The following is a 22,188-nucleotide window of genomic DNA, read 5'->3' on the forward strand; positions in this document are numbered from 1 at the left end:
CACCACTACCATAGCTGCCTGACCCCACCACTACCATAGCTGCCTGACCCCACCACCACCATAGCTGCCTGACCCCATCACTACCATAGCTGCCTGACCCCACCACTACCATAGCTGCCTGACCCCACCACCACCATAGCTGCCTGACCCCACCACTGGCCTATGCCTGTACTTTAGTGATTGGGTCCGCTGATTTTCATACCTGGACAGAAACCAAGATCTGCTGAAGCAAACCAAGATCCAGACCATGCTAATCCAGCATATTGAATTCATGAGTAAATTATTGAACCTCAATAAAGTGGGAAGCAGTAAGTGGACGGACTGAGCTCAATTTTGCTCTCTTACAGGGTTCATGCCCTCTCACATCTCCTTCCTCCCACCCACACATACACTTAACCCCCTACCTGACATAGAACGTTAATCAGCGCAGGAAAGACAGAGTGAGTGTGCGTGAGAGAAAGAGAGAGAGAGAGGAGGAGTAGGAGGAAGACGAGGCAGGTAAAGGTTACACGACATCTGGCTGTGTCCTGCAGGTGTGCCAGCGGGGCATCGGCCCCCTGTCTCTCTCTCTCTCTCTCTTTCACTCATTAGTTAGTACTGGTTCCCTACAGCTGAGGTAGAAAGGAAAGAAAAGCAACATCTTTATTTAAAAGCGAGTGTGTCACTAAACTTAGAGAGACTGTACTGTAGTGTTGATAGAGCAACATACACAGCAAATGTGTGTGTGTTAAAATCTCGGTGTTGAGGTAAAAAGTGTACATCTGCATTGCTTGATCGTTGGGGTTTAAGGCTGGGGAATGTGTCAGCATGAAATTGAATTTGAAAGTTCTCTCACGTCACCCCGCTCCTCCGCTCTCTCCACTGGCTTCCAGTTGAAGCTCGCATCCGCTACAAGACCATGGTGCTTGCCTACGGAGCTGTGAGGGGAACGGCACCTCCGTACCTTCAGGCTCTGATCAGGCCCTACACCCAAACAAGGGCACTGCGTTCATCCACCTCTGGCCTGCTCGCCTCCCTACCTCTGAGGAAGTACAGCTCCCGCTCAGCCCAGTCAAAACTGTTCGCTGCTCTGGCACCCCAATGGTGGAACAAACTCCCCCACGACGCCAGGTCAGCGGAATCAATCACCACCTTCCGGAGACACCTGAAACCCCACCTCTTTAAGGAATACCTAGGATAGGATAAAGTAATCCTTCTAACACCCCCCCCCCCCCCCCCTTAGAGTTAGATGCACTATTGTAAAGTGGTTGTTCCACTGGACATCATAAGGTGAATGCACCAACTTTTTAAGTCGCTCTGGATAAGAGCGTCTGCTAAATGACTTAAATGTAAATGTAATGTAAATGTTAACCAGGTGGTGATGTTGTTACTCGACTGTGTTGAGTTTGTTGCCTTTAACTAGCTGAATGAAAAAGACTAAGGAGGGGCAGCATTATCATATTTCCCATCATGCTTTGTTGCGGGTTGCTTTTTAGAATAGTTGTAATATCTATGTTTCCGCATGCACATTGATCGATTAACTGATCTTATACAACACAAAGATACATCTTTTTTTAACTAATCCAATCTGTAAGTGGTTGGACTTATTTCACCCGTTATTGAGATGGTTGTTCCAGTTTAGATGGCTTAGGTAGTCTCATTTATCAATCTTCCAAACCTTGGAAGTCGTTCTACGGTACGTCTACTCCCTCTCCGGCATTCGACATCCCCAGTTGATTCATTATTATGCACACCTGCCACCATTGTTACGAGACTCACCTGGACTCCATCACCTTCCTGATTATGTCACCTATACAGTTGAAGTTGGAAGTTTACATACACTTAGGTTGGAGTCATTAAAACTCGTTTTCAACCACTCCACAAATTTCTTGTTAACAAACTATAGTTTTGGCAAGCCGGTTAGGACATCTACTTTGTGTATGACACAAGTAATTTCTCCAACAATTGTTTACAGACAGATTATTTAACTTATAAATCACAATTCCAGTGGGTCAGAAGTTTACATACACTAAGTTGACTGTGCCTTTTAACAGCTTGGAAACAGCTACAGTGAGGGAAAAAAGTATTTGATCCCCTGCTGATTTTGTACGTTTGCCCACTGACAAAGAAATTATCAGTCTGTAATTTTAATGGTAGGTTTATTTGAACAGTGATAGACTGAATATCAACAAAAAAATCCAGAAAAACGCATGTCAAAAATGTTATAAATTGATTTGCATTTTAATGAGGGAAATAAGTATTTGACCCCTCTGCAAAACATGACTTAGTACTTGGTGGCAAAACCCTTGTTGGCAATCACAGAGGTCAGATGTTTCTTGTAGTTGGCCACCAGGTTTGCACACATCTCAGGAGAGATTTTGTCCCACTCCTCTTTGCAGATCTTCTTCAAGTCATTAAGGTTTCGAGACTGACGTTTGGCAACTCGAACCTTCAGCTCCCTCCACAGATTTTCTATGGGATTAAGGTCTGGAGACTGGCTAGGCCACTCCAGGACCTTAATGTGCTTTTTCTTGAGCCACTCCTTTGTTGCCTTGGCCGTGTGTTTTGGGTCATTGTCATGCTGGAATACCCATCCACGACCCATTTTCAATACCCTGGCTGAGGGAAGGAGGTTTTCACCCAAGATTTGACGGTACATGGCCCCGTCCATCGTCCCTTTGATGCGGTGAAGTTGTCCTGTCCCCTTAGCAGAAAAACACCCCCAAAGCATAATGTTTCCACCGCCATGTTTGACGGTGGGGATGGTTTCTTGGGGTCATAGGCAGCATTCCTCCTCCTCCAAACACGGCAAGTTGAGTTGATGCCAAAGAACTCCATTTTGGTCTCATCTGACCACAACACGTTCACCCAGTTGTCCTCTGAATCATTCAGATGTTCATTGGCAAACTTCAGACGGGCATGTATATGTGCTTTCTTGAGCAGGGGGACCTTGCGGGCGCTGCAGGATTTCAGTCCTTCACGGCGTAGTGTGTTACCAATTGTTTTCTTGGTGACTATGGTCCCAGCTGCCTTGAGATCATTGACAAGATCCTCCTGTGTAGTTCTGGGCTGATTCCTCACCATTCTCATGATCATTGCAACTCCACGAGGTGAGATCTTGCATGGAGCCCTAGGCCAAGGGAGTTTGACAGTTCTTTTGTGTTTCTTCCATTTGCGAATAATCGCACCAACTGTTGTCACCTTCTCACCAAGCTGCTTGGCAATGGTCTTGTAGCCCATTCCAGCCTTGTGTAGATCTACAATCTTGTCCCTGACATCCTTGGAGAGCTCTTTGGTCTTGGCCATGGTGGAGAGTTTGTAATCTGATTGATTGATTGCTTCTGTGGACAGGTGTCTTTTATACAGGTAAGAAACTGAGATTAGGAGCACTCCCTTTAAGAGTGTGCTCCTAATCTCAGCTCGTTACCTGTATGAAAGACACCTGGGAGCCAGAAATCTTTCTGATTGAGAGGGGGTCAAATACTTATTTCCCTCATTAAAATGCAAATCAATTTATAACGTTTTTGACATGCGTTTTTCTGGATTTTTTTGTTGTTATTCTGTCTCTCACTGTTCAAATAAACCTACCATTAAAATTATAGACTGATCATTTCTTTGTCAGTGGGCAAACGTACAAAATCAGCAGGGGATCAAATACTTTTTCCCTCACTGTATGTCATGGCTTTAGAAGCTTCTGATAGGCTAATTGACATAATTTGAGTCAATTGGAGGTGTACCTGTGGATGTATATCAAGGCCTACCTTCAAACTCAGTGCCTCTTTGCTTGACATCATGGGAAAATCAAAAGAAAATGTACACCTGAAGGTACCACGTTCATCTGTACAAACAATAGTCCGCAAGTATACACACCATGGGACCACGCAGCCGTCATACCGATCAGGAAGAAGACGCGTTCTGTCTCCTCGAGATGAACGTACTCTGGTGCGAAAAGTGCAAATCAATCCCAGAACAACAGCAAAGGACCTTGTGAAGATGCTGGAGGAAACAGCTACAAAAGTATCTATATCCACAGTGAAACGAGTCCTATATCAACATCACCTGAAAGGCTAATCAGCAAGGAAGAAGCCACTGCTCCAAAACCGCCATAAAAAAGCCAGACTACGGTTTGCAACTGCACATGGGGACAAAGATAATACTTTTTGGAGAAATGTCCTCTGGTCTGACGAAACAAAAATAGAACTGTTTGGCCATATTGATCATCGTTATGTTTGGAGGAAAAAGGGGGAGGCTTGCAAGCCCGAAGAACACCATCCCAACCGTGAAGCATGGGGGTGGCAGCATCATGTTGTGGGGGTGCTTTGCTGCAGGAGGGACTGGTGCACTTCACAAAATAGATGGCATCATGAGGGAGGAAAATTATGTGGATATATTGAAGCAACATCTCAAGACATCAGTCAGGAAGTTAAAGCTTGGTCACAAATGGGTCTTCCAAATGGACAATGACCCCAAGCATACTTCCAAAGTTGTGGCAATATGGCTTAAGGACAACAAAGTCAAGGTATTGGAGTGGCCATCACAAAGCCTTGACCTCAATCCTATAGAACATTTGTGGGCAGAACTGAAAAAGTATGTGCGAGCAAGGAGGCCTACAAACCTGACTCAGTTACACCAGCTCTGTCAGGAGGAATGGGCCAAAATTCACCCTACTTATTGTGGGAAGCTTGTGGAGGCCTACCCGAAACGTTTAACCCAAGTTAAACATATTAAAGGTAATGCTACCAAATACTAATTGAGTGTATGTAAACTTCTGACCCACTGGGAATGTGATGAAAGAAATAAAAGCTGAAATAAATAATTATCTCTATTATTCTGACATTTCACATTCTTAGAATAAATTGGTGATCCTAACTGACCAAAGACAGGGAATTTTTCTAGGATTAAATGTCAGGAATTGTGAAAAACTGAATATAAATGTTTGTAAATGTCCGACTTCAACTGTATCTGTCACTCCCTAAGGTTCTTTCCCCAGGTGTTATTGTTTCCGTTCCTGTGTTTCATGTCTGTACGCTATTCGTGTTTCTTGTTTCGTTCCATGTTCCGTTATTCATTAAATTCACTCCCTGTACTACTCTTAACGTACAAGTTACATTCCAGCTCTGTCTGGATTCCAATATGAATTATATAACTCTTTGTAAACCAGCAAAATATGACTTGCTGATGTGGCATGAAAACAAAGGAGTTTCAGACCACTCTGTTAGGGTAAACATATGTTGTTGAAGTATGGTATAGTAAAAAAAAAGCAATACAGTGCCATAAACAATAAAATAATCACTTGGTGAAGGCTACAGGACTGAAAGCCAATAAAAGCTAAAATCATGTCTCTGTCACTAGCGTACACAGTCATGGGTGGTACAGGTACTGCTAGAATTCACTCGAAAGGCACCCTGGGATATAGGCTTTACACCCTACAGTGTTAAAACAACACCCCAAAATGGGTTACTGTAACACCACAGGTGTTAATTCCCTAACACTGAGAACGTTTTAAGAATTTACCCATGGTGTTAGTTCAACACTATTTCGATGGGTCACAAACACACTAAGAAAGTGTTACATTTAACACTGTGGGTGTTAAAATTCTGATCTGAAATTTGATGTGTATGTTGTTTACTCTCCAGAGCTGGTGACACTTGGTGATGGACAACAGGTACACACACTGTGGCAAGTTAGCTGAATTACTATAGCAACACACATATTTTATATATATATATATATATCTATAAATATATATATATATATATATACATCTCTTTTGAAGCTCATGGAGTTGAGATGTGAAATACTATGTCTCTTGGCTTTGAAATTGAAATGCTTATTATCCACTTCAGATGATTTGATTGCTTTTACCATAAGTCAGTGAACATGGTGGAATTGTAGCTAAATAACACACGGCGGCTTGATTTCCATTGCAGCATGAGTATCAATAACTGATTTGCTATGGCCTGCGAGCAAAGGCAGGCTGTTAAACACCAGGTCTGACACGCTCAGTGCCCCAAGCTGTCCACAGACACATTAAAGAATGAAATAAGCTTGTGTGTGCATGTGAGAGAGAGACCGAGAGAGAGTGAGAGAGAGCGAGAGAGAGAGAGAGAGAGAGAGAGAGAGAGAGAGAGCGAGAGAGAGAGAGAGCGAGAGAGAGAGAGAGAGAGCGAGAGAGAGCAAGAGAGAGAGAGAGAGATTAAATAGCCCAGTTTAAAGAACCCAGGTTAAAAACAGTTAAGTGGTTAGAACTCAAACAGAGAAAGAGAGAGAAAGGGAGAGTGAGATTAAATAGCCCATGCACAGCCAGCTTAAAGAACCCAGGTTTAAAACAGTCAAGTGGTTAGAACTCAGAGAGACAGGGAGAGAGAGAAGGGGTAGACACAGACAGAGAGAGGGTGGTGAATGGAAATTAAGACTTGATTATTCTCTTGTACCTTCAGCTCCTGGCTATAGTCTAGTCCCGGAGCAGTGTACTAGATCAGTGCCTTGTGCTGCACCAGGTGGCAGTCAAATGTGCTAACACTGCTCAGGTGTGGCACACGCACGCACACGCACACATACGCACACATGCACACACACACCTGTGCCTTCCCTTGCCTCTGTGTTGGATCTAATTAGGGATAGAGAAGTAAGTGAAGCTCACTGCGTTCACACCTGACATGGTCCATCAGCGTTTCCTCCTTCTCTGCGGCAGATATTCTAATGCAAACAAATAGAACATCAGAAAATCATCAACATGTTCTCAATATAAAATCAGAGTTAATATGAATGTTTGTTGCGGCAGTGAGACCACGGTTTGGAAAACAGCACGGTGTCAGCTGTAGGGCAGGACGGTAGGAGGGTAGCTGTTGGGCAGTGGTGCACCGTTTCCCGTATGGGCTCATGCTGCCGGTAAGCTCCTGGTAACCCCTGGTGGAGCCGGTTCTGGCCAGTGAGCCGGTGCTAAGTCTCCAGCGGGCGGTGGGATGAAGGGAGGATGATGGCTCAGAATGAGAATAGCATAGCGGAGAGGATGGTAGGGTTTGCTTGCTCCCCTGCCCTCTCTCTCTCTCTGTCTCTCTGGGCAGGACTTCTCTCAGATCCTGCTCAATCTGATAGGGAGTGTGTGTGTGTGTGTGTGTGTGTGTGTGTGTGTGTGTGTGTGTGTGTGTGTGTGTGTGTGTGTGTGTGTGTGTGTGTGTGTGTGTGTGTGTGTGTGTGTGTGTGTGTGTGTGTGTGTGTGTGTGTGTGTGTGTGTGCATGCAGTCATCTGTTTGTGTGTGTGTTATGGACAGTTAAACAGAGCTCTGATAAAAGCCTACAGGCAGATGCCCTGTATATGAATAGAACATAGAAAACATGCACAGTGCATAAACTCCCCATCCAGGTCACGATTACCTAACCTAGATGTCAAACTGACATCCAGGACTGAGCATAACTCTATAAAACCACTAGATTACTCATCATGACCAATCCACTACACTGAATTGAACATTACTGCTCCACTTACTCCTTGCTAGAGCTCGCTCTCTAGCCCGTCCTGACGAGGAACCACTGCACTGGGAGTCTGGGCTGCATCATGTAAGTTCCATGCTTATGCTGCACAGACGTTAACACACTTGAATAATGCACCACGGCATGTAGAAAGTTTGAAACGGTTCATTCTGCTTCGCAGAACAATGTCCATACCTGCTTGAACACTTTACAAAGCAAGAAGATACTGGTAGCTTCCAGCTTCGTAGGCTAACTTTCCTTGCTAGCTTACAGCTGAAGCTGACATCAATTCACTACCCTAGTACTTTGTTTGTGATAATATGCAAACCATAACACTAAATATGCAGATTTTCACAACTTTATTAATTTACTTAATCATGGGGCTACAGTCCCTTACATGTTGGGACTTATTTTTATAATAGTGATCAACAACATTTTCATAGAAATAACAATGTCTTATATTATAAAAGTGTGTGCTGTCTCTTTAAGCAGCTTTGCATGCGGAGCCAGTTGATTCGGTGAAGGAGACATGAGGCAGAGACACTTTTTTTACCAGTATCTCTGTGTGAGGGAGATGATCAAGTGAATGGATGAAGTTGTTAAAATCTGCAAATGTTGCGCTATGGTCCCAAATGGACGGGAAACAGATTGCTTTTTATCTGTAGCCCCATGAGACCAGTCAAAACAAGCTCAACAACTCAATGCATGCACACACTCCTATTGCATATGCATTCACCTGTATTCTTGATTCTTGATTCACCTAGTTTATAAATAGAGGTTTAGCATTCAAATATATTATTATCAGTATGTTACTATGTAGTTACATTGTTAAAAACAATTTAAATGGATTGTATTATTGGATAATTGATTAATGCATACATGGCTTTCTCTGAAAAAAGAATACATAGTGAACTCAAAAGATGCCTAACGATTAAACAGCATTAGTTGAGTTGATCTGTCTGGATCAAGTGCCATTCTGTGACTTTGGCTAATACACCTTCTTGTTTTGCCGTGGTATTGTTTTGGTATTGAGCACGGTGATGGTATCGACTATCGTGATACTAAATCTGGTATCGGTATCGAAGTCAAAATTCTGTTATCGTGACAACACTATTGGAGAGCGCTCTCAACAAGCCACAGTTAGGCCTACAGCACCATGGAATAACATAAACAATATGACTGGAATAGGGATAGAAATCGCCGCACATTATTTAATGCTTCCATATAGACCCTTTTCTGTGTTTGCAAACATTGCAAGATGGTGGAAGAACACGGGGAGTTCTTATAGAACGCTAGCCAAAAAAAAGCCTCTATTTACATGTTGCTTATAAGTGCATTTCACACTACTTTTGGATTATAATTAGATTGTAAGGCTCGTATGAATGTCCTGTTTAATATAATGTTTGTGTCATCATCACAAATCAATTATACTTAAACAATTCTACTTCAACCGGTAAAATGTCTCTTTGGCTAGATTTTGCTATAGCCTATATCAATGAGTGTTAACATTCTAGCTGACTTCTGCATCCAAAACAGTTATTTTGCAAAGATCACAACCAAATATAATATTCCAGCAAGAATCAAAACATCATTGTAAGCGTATGAGAACCCCCAAAAAAGTACTTTTGTTTGGAAGTAATACAACATGTTGAATGTACGCAGATGGCAATGGCTGTCTTACTGCAGTCAAGAGTTGCGCATGACGTCAGTTTCTCGTGTACTGGAAAGGGGTCTATAGTTCATTGCAACATTTTGACCAGAAGGCTATATTGGGCCTTGACTCCAACCCAGTGAGTTTGAAGTCCAAAAATACAGAACTGCTTACAGTGTGCAATCCCCACAAAACTAGCTGGTTCAACACTGCTGCAGCACAAAATAAAGTGAATTCATTACATAGCTTTTCAGAGCGTTGGATGGTCTGAAACTTAGAACTCAGCAGCAACATCAAGGCCTGAGAAGCGTCCTTATGCTCTCCCAGCCTGGCTCAGACAGAGATATATTCAGCACAGAAAAAGCTGACACATCCACACACAGAACAGAAGTTAACACTATAGGCATGACGTACTGTAAATAAACCCAGGAAACTCTAGAGGATTTGCATTTGGGCTGGTTTGAATCCCAGAGCCGACTAGGTGAAACATTTGTCGATGTGCCCTTGAGCAAGCCACCTAGCCCTAATTCCTCCTGTAAGTCGCTCTGGATAAGAGTGTCTGCTAAATGACTAGAACACTACATTTACATTGTATGATAATGTTGACATGATTCCAAGAGTCTACTACTGTTCAGAAACAACTGAACTGAAAGAAACACACACTCAGAGTACAGTACAAGCAGAAAACGAAAGAAAAGTTGTGTTTCAGTAGTTGTAGATGTTAGTACAATACAAGTAGCTGTCATTCAATTGTCATTAGCAATGAACGATCTGAGAACAACGATTATTACTTGGAGTTTCACCACGGAGAGGAACAACATCACAACAAGCTGCAGTTGTTTCAGATCACAGCACGTGATGGAGAATGGAAACTGCACCTCAAACTGAAGGACATAGATCTGTCTGTGTGTCTGTGTGTGTGTGTGTGTGTGTGTTTGTGCGTGCGTGCGTTTGTGATTGCGTGCGTACCTGTATGTGTGTGTGTGTGTGTGTGTGAGCCCTTGTGTGACTGACAGCTCAGATATATGCAGCTTTATGCATTTACCTCTGGGGTGCACTTACCCGATGGATCACCCTCTCCATGCATCTCTTTCACCATAATTCCAGGTAAATTTACATCTTTTAGACCCTGAAATAGCAGCTGTATTTCCATTCCTCAATAGCAGCCATCAATTATAATGCAGTGGATACACACTTAGAAAATAAGGTCCCTCAAGGGGACTTCTTTTGGAAGGGTGATGGTCCCTTTGAGGCCTTCAATGGTTCTTTGCAGTTCAGAAAAGGGTTCTTTCCTCTTTTTATGATAATGAATATTTAGGCGTGTGGTTTGCTCACATCTTTTCTTGTGTAACTGTGATTGAGAGTGTCATTCCAGTTTATCTAATCTGCTGTGTTATGCAAGTACATGTTTAATATGACTTGGCCAGTGACGGTTCATTTTGAAAGAATCACATATGCCCTGGTGTCAATTGAGAACACTTGATTAAATCAGTGGTTCTCAATTCTCTCCTCAGCGACCCCCAGCTTTTCCAGAACTGGACAGTAAAAAGTGTAACTTATTTTTATGGTAACTTACTGGCAGCCAGTTACCTGTTACTCCCTGTAAAAAGTTACAGTATGTTACCATAAATTCCAAAGTAACTTTGCTTTAACAGTATATTACTGTAAAAAAAGCACTTCTTTACAGTAATGTACTGATTAAGCAAAGTTTCTTTGGAATTTGTAACCATAGCAGAACCCTTTTTGGTGCTACATGGAACCTTTTATTGATGGTTCTTCATAGAACCCTTTTTTAAATTTAATTTAACTAGACAGGTCAGTTAAGAACAAATTCTTATTTACAATGACGGCCTACCCCGGCCAAACCTGGACGATGCTAGGCCAATTGTGCGCCGCCCTATGAGACAGCCGGATGTGATGCAGCCTGGATTCAAACCAGGGACTGCAGTGATGCCTCTTGCACTGAGATGCAGTGCCTTACACCGCTGCGCCACTCGATAGCCCATTCTAAGTTCAATTTAGAACCTTATGAGCGTGGTTCTTTTTAGAACCTTCAAAAAAAGGTTCTATATAGCACCGAAAAGGGATCTACATCCAAATAACCCTTATTTGGTACTATATAGTATACAAATGTCCATCTGATAATCACACGTTGCTATTTATTGTTGACAAGCAGATGTCACTAATATGCATCGTAAACCGATAATGAAGCTCAGAGTTACTGTTTTTCGGCACAATTTGATGAAAGCGCCGAAGCATTCAGAAAATCAATGTTTCCCATGACTTGTTCTTTGTAGATCCTTTAAAATAACTATAAAGGATTTTTTATTCTGGTTATCCATATTATATTGGTAAAATTCCATGGGTTTTATTAATGTGTTTATTACCAAGTTGAATCAGGTGTGCTAGCTCTGGAACAGCTGTGGGTCCCTGAGGACCAGTCAAAAGATTGGACACACCTACTCATACAAGGGTTTTTCTTTATTTTGACTATTTTCTACATTGTAGAATAATAGTAAAGACATCAAAACTATGAAATAACACATATGGGATCATGCAGTAACCAAAAAAATGTTAAACAAATCAAAATATATTTTATATTTGAGATACTTCAAAGTAGCCATCCTTTGCCTTGACAGCTTTGCACATGCTTGGCATTCTCTCAACCAGCTTCATGAGCTAGTCACCTGGAACGCATTTCAATTAACAGGTGTGCCTTGTTAATTTGTGGAATTTATTTTCTTCTTAATGCGTTTGAGCCAATTAGTTCTGTTGTGACAAGGTAGGGGTGGTATACAGAAGACAGCCCTATTTGGTACAAGACCAAGTCCATATTATGGCAAGAACAGCTCAAATAAGCAAAGAGAAATGACAGTCCATCATTACTTTAAGACATGAAGGTCAGTCAATCCGGACAATGTGCAGTCTCAAAAAACATCAAGCACCATGATGAAACTGGCTCTCATGAGGACTGCCACAAGAAAGGAAGACCCAGAGTTACCTCTGCTGCAGAGGATAAGTTAATTTGAGTTACCAGCCTCAGAAATTGCAGCCCAAATAAATGCTTCACAAAGTTCAAGTAACAGACACATCTCAACACCAACTGTTCAGAGGAGACTGCGTGAATCAGACCTTAATGGTCGAATTGTTGCAAAGAAACCACTACTAAAGGACACCAATAATAAGAAGAGACTTGCTTGGGCCAAGAAACACAAGCAATGGACATTAGATCGGTGGAAATCTGTCCTTTGGTCTGATGAGTCCACGTTTGAGATTTTTTATTCCAACCACTGTGTCTTTGTGAGACGCAGAGTAGATGAACGGATGATCTCTGCATGCGTGGTTCCCACCTTGAAGCATGGAGGAGGAGGTGTGGGAGTGCTTTGCTTGTGACACTGTCATCCACTTCTTTAGAATTCAAAGCACACTTAACCAGTATGGCTACCACGGCATTCTGCAGTGATACGCCATCCCAAATCGTTTGCGCTTAGTGGGACTATCATTTGTTTTTCAACAAGAAAATGACCCAACACACCTCCAGGCTGTGTAAGGGCTACTAAGGCAAAGGGTGGCTATTTGAAGAATCTCAAATATAAAATATATCGATTTGTTTAACACTTTTTTGGTTACTACATGATACCATGTGTAATTTCATAGCTTTGATGTCTTCACTATTATTCTACAATGTAGAAAATAGTCAAAATAAAGAAAATGGCAAAAGTGTGCAAAGCTGTCATCAAGGCAACGGGTGGCTACTTTGAAGAATCTCAAATATGTGACCGTTTCAGGAAGCTAGGCGTATGTTGCGGGTCACTACTTCACAGGAGAGCCGTTTGAACGTAAACAATTTAAAAAAAATCTAAATGTGTTTTTGGGCAGAAATGCCTTCTCGAACATGTGAACTTTCACGTCCCTTAATGGGGTTGCAGGTATCCTAGTGGTTAGACCATTGGGCCAGTAACTGAAAGGTTGCTAGATCGAATCCCCGAGCTGACAAGGTAAAATCTGCCGTTCTGCCCGTGAACAAGGCAGTTATCCCACCTTTCCTAGGCCGTCATTGTAAATAAGAATTTGTTCTTAACTGACTTGCCTAGTTAAATAAAGGTTCATAAAAAAAATTATAACAAACTTTTATGGCATCTGTAAAAATTTATATAATTGTTAATTATGAGCCTAGTTGGTTAAGCCAAAGAAAAAGCCAGCAACCTTCCTGCTAGACATGATTGACTGAGATAATGAGTGGTCTGCCATATAGAGCGCTTCTGTCTATTTGAGCTGGATAGTGTAGTTAATCCTGTCTAACGCGGCTTTTTTATGTATTAAATTGTGTATTAAAACTGCATAAGTGTTGCTCTCCACTTTCTAGAGGACTGAGTTTTGAAATCAGTGGAATTAGAGTATGATAGCTAAGGAGATGGAGAAAAAAACGGATTACATCTTCAAACTAAGGGCAACCATGGCATCCGAGAGGAGACACGTCCAACCATGAATGATGTATACGGGTAAGATAGTCGAGCTAGCTACATTTTCATCTGTTACATGTTTCAAATGTTGACAGAAAGAGCCATTTGCTTGGCTTGCTATAGTGTAATGTTAGCTAGCTAACATTGAACCTGGTTGGTTAGCTACCTGCAGATACATGCAAGGCAGTACATCAAATCAAATGTAATTTGTCACATGACATGCTGACTTACAAGCCCTGAAACAACAATGCAGTTTAACTTCTCTAGGGTAGGGGGCAGCATTTGGAATTTTGGATGAAAAGCATGCCCAAATTAAACTGCCAGCTTCTCGGGCCCAGAAGATATGATATGCATATAACATAATAGAAAACACTCTAACGTCTCCAAAACTGCAAAAATAGAGTCTGTGAGTATAACAGAACTGATTTGGCAGGCGAAAACCTGAGGAAAAAAACTACTCCCCGAATGGATTTTTTTGGTTTTGTAGTTTTCTATTCAATGCCATTACAGTATCCATTGACTTAGGACTCAAATTGCAGTTCCTATGCCTTCCACTAGATGTCAACAGTCTTTAGAAATTGTTTCAGGCTTGTATTCTGAAAAATGAGGGAGTAAGAGCAGTCTGAATGAGTGGACCCTAAAGTGTCACAGAGCTTTTTCATGCGCGAGATCGAGAGAGTGCCTTTCTTGTTAACCTTTCATTTTGACGACGTTATTGTCCGGTTGAAATTATTATCGATTATTTAGGCTAAAATAACCTGAGGATTGAATATAAACATCGTTTGACATGTTTCTATGAACTTTACGGATACAATTTAGATTTTTTTGTCTGCCTGTTTTGACTGCGTTTGAGCCTGTGGATTACTGAAGAAAACACGTGAACAAAACGGAGGTTTTTGGATATAAAGATACTTTATCGAACAAAAGGAACATTTATTGAGTAAATGAATGTCTGCTGAGTGCAACCATATGAAGATCATCAAAGGTAAGGGATACATTTTATCTCTATTTCTGACTTGTGTAACTCTTCTACTTGGCTGGTTACTGTTTGTAATGATTTGTCTACTGGGCTATGTTCTCAAATAATCGTTTGGTATGCTTTCGCCGTAAAGCATTTTTAAAATCTGACACCGTGGTTGGATTCACAAGAAGTTAAGCTTTAAACCTATGTAAAATATGTTTTTTTCCCAGAATTTTTATAATGAGTATTTCTGTATTTGAATTTGGCACCCAGCAGTTTCACTGGCTGTTGAAGAGGTGGGACGCTAACGTCTCACGTAACCAAGAGAGGTTAAGAAAAACACCTAAAGAAAAATAATAAATAAAAGTAACAAATAATTAAAGAGCAGCTGCAAAATAACAATAGCGAGGCTATACACAGGGGGTACCGGTACAGAGTCAATGTGCAGGGGCACCGGTTAGTCAAGGTAATTGAGGTCAAATATACATGTAGTTAGAGTTATTAAAGTGACTTATGCATAGATAATAACAGAGAGTAGCAGCAGCGTAAAATAGGGGGGGGGGGCAATGCAAATAATCTGCGTAACCATTTGATTAGATGTTCAGGAGTCTTATGGCTTGGGGTGGAAGCTGTTTAGAAGCCTCTTGGACCTAGACTTGGCGCTCCGGATCCGCTTGCCGTGCGGTAGCAGAGAGAACAGTTTATGACTAGGGTGGCTGGAGTCTTTGACAATTTTTAGGACCTTCCTCTGACACCGCCTGGAATAGAGGTCCTGGATGGCAGGAAGCTTGGACCCAGTAATGTACTGGGCCGTACATACTACCCTCTGTAGTGCCTTGCGGTCAGATGCCGATCAGTTGCCATACCAGGCAGTGATGCAACCAGTCAGGATGCTCTCGATGGTGCAGCTGTATAACCTTTTGAGGAACTGAAGTCTTTTCAGTCTCCTGACAGGAAATAGGTTTTGTTGTCCCCTCTTCACGGCTGTCTTGGTGTGCTTGGGCCATGTTAGTTTGTTGGTGATAAGGATACCAAGGAACTTGAAGCTCTCAACCTGCTCCACTACAGCCCTGTTGATGAGAATGGGGGCATGCTCGGTCCTCCTTTTCCTGTAGTCCACAATCATCTCCTTAGTCTTGATCACGTTGAGGGAGAGGTTGAGTCCTTGCACCCAACAGCCAGGTGTCTGACCTCATCCCTATATGCTGCCTCGTCGTTGTTGGTGATCAAGCCTACCACTGTTGTGTTACCAGCAAACTTAATGATGGTGTTGGAGTCGTGCCTGGCCGTGCAGTCATGAATGAATAGTGAACATCATGAGTTGTGATTATGGTGCTTAGTTTACCTAGCTAGTTAGCTAACGTTATGTGTATGGCTGTCACGTTCCTGACCTGTTTTGTATGTGTTAGTTGGTCAGGACGTGAGTTTGGGTGGGCAGTCTATGTTTTCTGTTTCTATGTTGGTTAATGGGTACCTAATATGGTTCTCAATTAGAGGCAGGTGGTTTTCATCTCCTCTGATTGAGAATCATATTAAGGTAGGTAGTTTCACAGTGTTTGTTTGTGGGTGGTTGTCTCCTGTGTCTGTGTCTATGTTGCACCATACGGGACTGTTTTCGGTTTGTTTGTTCGTTTCGTTTTATGTAGTCATTTTTCCTGTTCGTGCGTTCTTCGAGTTACATGTAAGTTCTTACGTTCAGGTTTGTCTACATCGTTTTGTTATTTGTTAGTTTATTCAAGTTTAGTTCGTTTTTCTGTCGTCTTTAAATAAATTCATTATGTCATCATACCTCGCTGCATTTTGGTCTTCCGATCCTTCTCTCCTCTCCTCGTCCGAGGAGGAGGAAGACGACAGCCGTTACAGAACCACCCACCAATCCAGAACCAAGCAGCGCAAGTTTGAGCAGCGGCCAAGAAATCAGGACTCATGGACTTGGGAGGAAGTATTGGAGGGAAAAGGACACTGGGCTCACATTGGGGAATATCGCCGCGCTCGTGAGGAGATGGAGGCAGCGAGAGCCCAAGAGCGGTGGTATGAGGAGGCAGCAAGGAGACGTGGCTGGAAGCCCGAGAAGAGACCCCAAAAATTTCTTGGGGGGTGGCCGAGGGCAGGTAGGAAACCTGCACCCACTTCCCAGGCTAACCGTGGAGAGCGGGAGTACGGGCAGACACCGTGTTACGCAGTAGAGCGCACGGTGTCTCCTGTACGTGTGCATAGCCCGGTGCGGGTTATTCCACCTCCCCGCACTGGTAGGGCTAGATTGGGCATTGAGCCAGGTGTCATGAGGCAGGCTCAACGCGTCTGGTCTCCAGTGCGTCTCCTCGGGCCGGCTTACATGGCACCAGCCTTACGCATGGTGTCCCCGGTTCGCCTACATAGCCCGGTGCGGGTTATTCCACCTCCCCGCACTGGTCGGGCGACGGGGAGCATTCAACCAGGTAAGGTTGGGCAGGCTAAATGCTCAAGGGAGCCAGTACGCCTGCACGGTCCGGTATTTCTGGCGCTACCGCCCCGCCCCAGCCCAGTACCACCAGTGCCTACACCACGCACCAGGCTTCCAGTGTGTTTTCAGAGCCCTGTTCCTCCTCCACGCACTCTTCCTATGGTGCGTGTCTCCAGCCCAGTGCCTCCAGTTCCGGCACCACGCACTAAGCCACCTGTGCGTCTCCAGAGTCCTATACACACTGTTCCTTCTCCCCGCACTCGCCCTGAGGTGCGTGCCCTTAGCCCGGTACCACCAGTGCCGGTACCACGCACCAGGCCTATAGTGCGCTATGAGAGGTCAGTGTGCCCTGTCCCTGCTCCCCACACTAGCATGAAGGTGCGTGTCCTTAGCCCGGTGCCTCCAGTTCCGGCACCACGCACCAGGTCTACAGTGCACCTTATCCGGCCAGAGCCATCCGTCTCCCCAGCGCCATCTGAGCCATCCGTCTCCATAGCGCCATCTGAGCCATCCGTCTCCATAGCGCCATCTGAGCCATCCGTCTCCCCAGCGCCATCTGAGCCATCCGTCTCCATAGCGCCATCTGAGCCATCCGTCTCCCCAGCGCCATCTGAGCCATCCGTCTCCCCAGCGCCATCTGAGCCATCCGTCTCCCCAGCGCCATCTGAGCCATCCGTCTGCCCAGTGCCGTCTGAGCCATCCGTCTGTCCCGAGCCATTAGAGCCGCCCGTCTGTCCCGAGCCGTCAGAGCCGTTCGTCAGTCAGGAGCCGCTAGAGCCATTCGTCAGTCAGGATCTGCCAGAGCCGCCAACCAGACAGGATCTGCCAGAGCCGCCAGCCAGACAGGATCTGCCAGAGCCGCCAGCCAGACAGGATCTGCCAGAGCCGCCAGTGAGCCATGAGCGTCCAGAGCCGTTAGTGAGCCATGAGCAGCCAGAGCCGTCAGCGAGCCATGAGCAGCCAGAGCCGTCAGCGAGCCATGAGCGTCTAGAGCCGTCAGCCTGCCATGAGCAGCCAGAGCCGTCAGCGAGCCATGAGCAGCCAGAGCCGTCAGCGAGCCATGAGCAGCCAGAGCCGTCAGCGAGCCATGAGCGTCTAGAGCCGTCAGCCTGCCATGAGCGTCCAGAGCCGTCAGCCTGCCATGAGCGTCCAGAGCCGTCAGCCTGCCATGAGCGTCCAGAGCCGTCAGCCTGCCATGAGCGTCCAGAGCCGTCAGCCTGCCATGAGCGTCCAGAGCCGTCAGCCTGCCATGAGCGTCCAGAGCCGTCAGCCTGCCATGAGCATCCGGAGCCGTCATTCATCCAGAACTGCCTCTCAGTCCAGAGCTGTCTCTCTGTCCGGAGCTGCCCTTCAGTCCGGAGCTGCCCTTCAGTCCGGAGCTGCCCCTCTATCCTGAGCTACCTCTCTATCCTGAGCTACCTCTCTATCCTGAGCTATCCCTCTGTCCTGAGCTACCTCTCTGTCCTGAGCTACCTTGTCCCGGAGCTGTCCTTGATCTTGGTGTTGCCCCTTAAATTAGGTGGGTATAATAAGAGGGTGGTCAGTCGGAGGGGGAGACGTAAGCTGGGATTGACTATGTTGGGGTGGGGACCTCGCCCAGAGCCTGAGCCACCACCGTGGTCAGATGCCCACCCTGACCCTCCCCTAGACTTTGTGCTGGTGCGCCCGGAGTTCACACCTTAAGGGGGGGGTTATGTCACGTTCCTGACCTGTTTTGTATGTGTTAGTTGGTCAGGACGTGAGTTTGGGTGGGCAGTCTATGTTTTCTGTTTCTATGTTGGTTAATGGGTACCTAATATGGTTCTCAATTAGAGGCAGGTGGTTTTCATCTCCTCTGATTGAGAATCATATTAAGGTAGGTAGTTTCACAGTGTTTGTTTGTGGGTGGTTGTCTCCTGTGTCTGTGTCTATGTTGCACCATACGGGACTGTTTTCGGTTTGTTTGTTCGTTTCGTTTTATGTAGTCATTTTTCCTGTTCGTGCGTTCTTCGAGTTACATGTAAGTTCTTACGTTCAGGTTTGTCTACATCGTTTTGTTATTTGTTAGTTTATTCAAGTTTAGTTCGTTTTTCTGTCGTCTTTAAATAAATTCATTATGTCATCATACCTCGCTGCATTTTGGTCTTCCGATCCTTCTCTCCTCTCCTCGTCCGAGGAGGAGGAAGACGACAGCCGTTACAATGGCCTTATTTTTCGTATCTCGGAGCCATTTGCTTAGCTAGTTATAGCCAGTGTTAGCTAACTAACATTGAATCTGGTTGGTTAGATACCTGCAGATTCATGCAGGGTAGTAACGTCATGAGTTGTAATTATGGTTTATTGTTTACCTAGCTAGCTAGCTAGCTACATGTCTTAACAAAAGACTCCACTATGCAAGGAACCATTGCGTTCGTCAATTCAGTCTGACCATCTACTCCGATTTCAGAGCACTCTCGTCTGAGTGTGCCAGAGAGTGCAGAATAGCTGATGAATTTACATCCGGTGTACGCACTGAACCCGAAACGCTCTGAATTTACGAATGGACAATCTGATAGCAGAGTTGCAGTCACCAACGCTCTGAATTACATAACAGCCTAACCAGCTCTGCTAGAACGAGTAATGCTTAGTGAGCTGTTCTCTCTCACAGATGTCTGGAAGTAGCTAGCAAGTTAGCTTGGGTGCTTGACTGCTGTTGTTAGTATATTCAGATCAACCATTAAAGAGATGGGTCGGGCTAAAGCTTAAGAGGGTGTGAACGATGCTGAATGGGTCTAGACAAAGAATGGCTCTCCAATAGTAGTACCAAAACATTTAAAGGCCATTTTCTCAAAAGTGAATTTACAAGTTGATCAACTTTCAAACCAGAATTACTTCCCCAATGTTCCTCAACTGTAGTGTATGATATACCATTTTGTAGCTCTGAGTCTCTACTTTTATGCAATGTAAAAAAACACAATTTCAAATGTTGATACGTAAGATCGATTTGAGCTGGTCGGTCACATTTTTTTGGTTACTACATGATTCCATATGTGTTATTTCATAGTTGTGATGTCTTCACTATTATTCTACAATGTAGAAAATAGTCAAAATAAAGAAAAACCCTTGAATGAGTAGGTGTGTCCAAACTTTTGAGTGGTACTGTATATCAGAAATAATTACAAAATGTATGCCACTAGTACCACATGTGCCAAGGGACATTGACATTATAGTACAATGTATGAGAGAGAAATCATAAATAATGGGGTTCTTACTGTACATGTCTGGCTGGTATAAGTCAGTCAAAGACATCTGTACCAGGGCAAGGCTAAGGGCTATAAGGCTGTAGGATTCTGTCTGACGTATCTGTGGTTCACTTCTCCCTGTCATCATTAGCAGTGGAAACACGTCCAGCCCTCTTCTCAGCTCCACTCTCCCCGACGCACACGCACACACTGAAGAGCCTGGGAGACTCGGGGGAACAGCCCAATAAATCTGTCTCTATACGTGAGGCACCTCCACCTCTGTAATGGAAGAAAAGAAGGCTCTCCTGGACAGACAGACATACACAGATGGGCAGACCTCTAAAAGGGTATACCTCATCTCTGCACCTCTTAAAGGGTACACCTCTTCTGGGGGAACATAATCACAACAAAATAAAACCTAAGACAATGTAGCCTGACACCTCTTTTCAACCTTGTTATGTGGTGTTGAGCCTACTCCACACTCCTCAAGTAATCCACTGGTCCCCTATGCGTCTTGTAATACTACAGCTAGTAAGAAGAGTTCAACCGGAACCTAAAAGACACCAACCATGAATGCCAACTACATTTGCCCAAGAAGACGCAAACAAAGGAAAAACCCACACCAAACTTAGACAGGAAGCAAATCAAAAGAAAAACCCACACCGAACTTAGACAAGAAACAAACCAAAAGAAAAACCCACACCAAACTTAGACAAGAAACAAACCAAAAGAAAAACCCACACCAAACTTAGACAGGAAGCAAATCAAAAGAAAAACCCACACCAAACTTAGACAGGAAGCAAACCAAAAGGTGTAGCAAAAACAAAATCAGGGAAGATCAGATAAATAATTGTTTTTCTAGAAATCAAAATATGGCATACAAACTAAAGGTGTTAGCCCTCCACATCTCTCAAGACAACTGCCGCAATGGGCCAGCCACTCTCAAATAGCATCTGGGCCAGCACAGGTGAAACACCTTCCCACTAACGAGTTGGCGCCCAGCACAGCTGTAGCCCATACGGACTAACAAGGTGACACCGAATCGTTGCGCCCTACGTGCTGACGAGCTATATGTGCTAAAGTCCAACCTCAAAATATAAATGGAAAAACCAAAACCTGTAACAGACTATAACAACACAATAATTACACAATAAAGAGGACATTAATAACAACTATATTCAGTCTAATGTGGTGCCGAGGTGACTACAAACTCCCTAAGTAAGATTTAGGCCCACTATCTGACTGCAGTAAGTACTACGACATAACTTAATTTGAGATGCAAGGGGAAAATGTGAAGGAGAGGCAGAATGATAATCCAGCTACAGGAAGTTATCCAGAGATGATTAATATGTCTCTCCTCTCCTATTTTCTCCTCATTAAGTCACTGTCTATCTGTAATGGCCTTGCTCCAACCATAGAGGGTGAGAGGAGAACTGGGTTTGACTACATTAAAGACAGGTGAGAGAGGAGAGATCTTTTTTTTTAATGAGGACAGGATATATCCATGTCATAATCAGTCTCAACATTGAACTCTGATCATGAGGGAGCCCCACAACGATATTACTCACTGTCAAACAATATGTTGTAGCTTATGGTGTGTGCACGCTTGCATGTGTGTACATGCACTATGGAATTAATGTAACATTATACAGTACATTTCAGTCTAAGACACATAGAAATTAAAATGTGAAGCAATACTATAGAGATAAACCTAGGTTCAGTAAAGGTGGTCTTCTTGGAGCAGACAAAAACAGGCACATGGCATAAAAATCTAATCGAATCAAATGTTATTGGTCACATACACATGGTTGGCAGATGTTATTGCGAGTGTAGCGAAATGCTTGTGCTTCTAGTTCCGACAGTGCAGCTAACAAGTAATCTAACAATTCCACAACAACTACCTAATACACACGAATCTAAGTAAAGTAAAGGAATGGAATAAGAATATATAAATATATAGAAAGGGAAAGAAGGATATTTCCCACAGCTGAGCATTAGAGAGAGAGAGAGTGAGAGGG

General features: G+C 43.9%; 1 protein-coding gene across 1 annotated transcript in view; it reads right to left on the reverse strand.

The window, feature by feature from the left end:
• LOC139580836 (carbonic anhydrase-related protein 10-like) overlaps window positions 1-22,188 on the reverse strand; it is a gene marked incomplete in the record, with an annotated part of 315,977 nt that overhangs the window by 137,766 nt on the left and 156,023 nt on the right. The window contains 1 exon segment of the mRNA XM_071409901.1: window positions 6,632-6,678. Within this exon segment, the coding sequence (XP_071266002.1) occupies window positions 6,632-6,678 (47 nt within the window).

The sequence above is a fragment of the Salvelinus alpinus genome, chromosome 7 (genome assembly GCF_045679555.1).
Source record: "Salvelinus alpinus chromosome 7, SLU_Salpinus.1, whole genome shotgun sequence".
Lineage (NCBI taxonomy): Eukaryota > Metazoa > Chordata > Actinopteri > Salmoniformes > Salmonidae > Salvelinus > Salvelinus alpinus.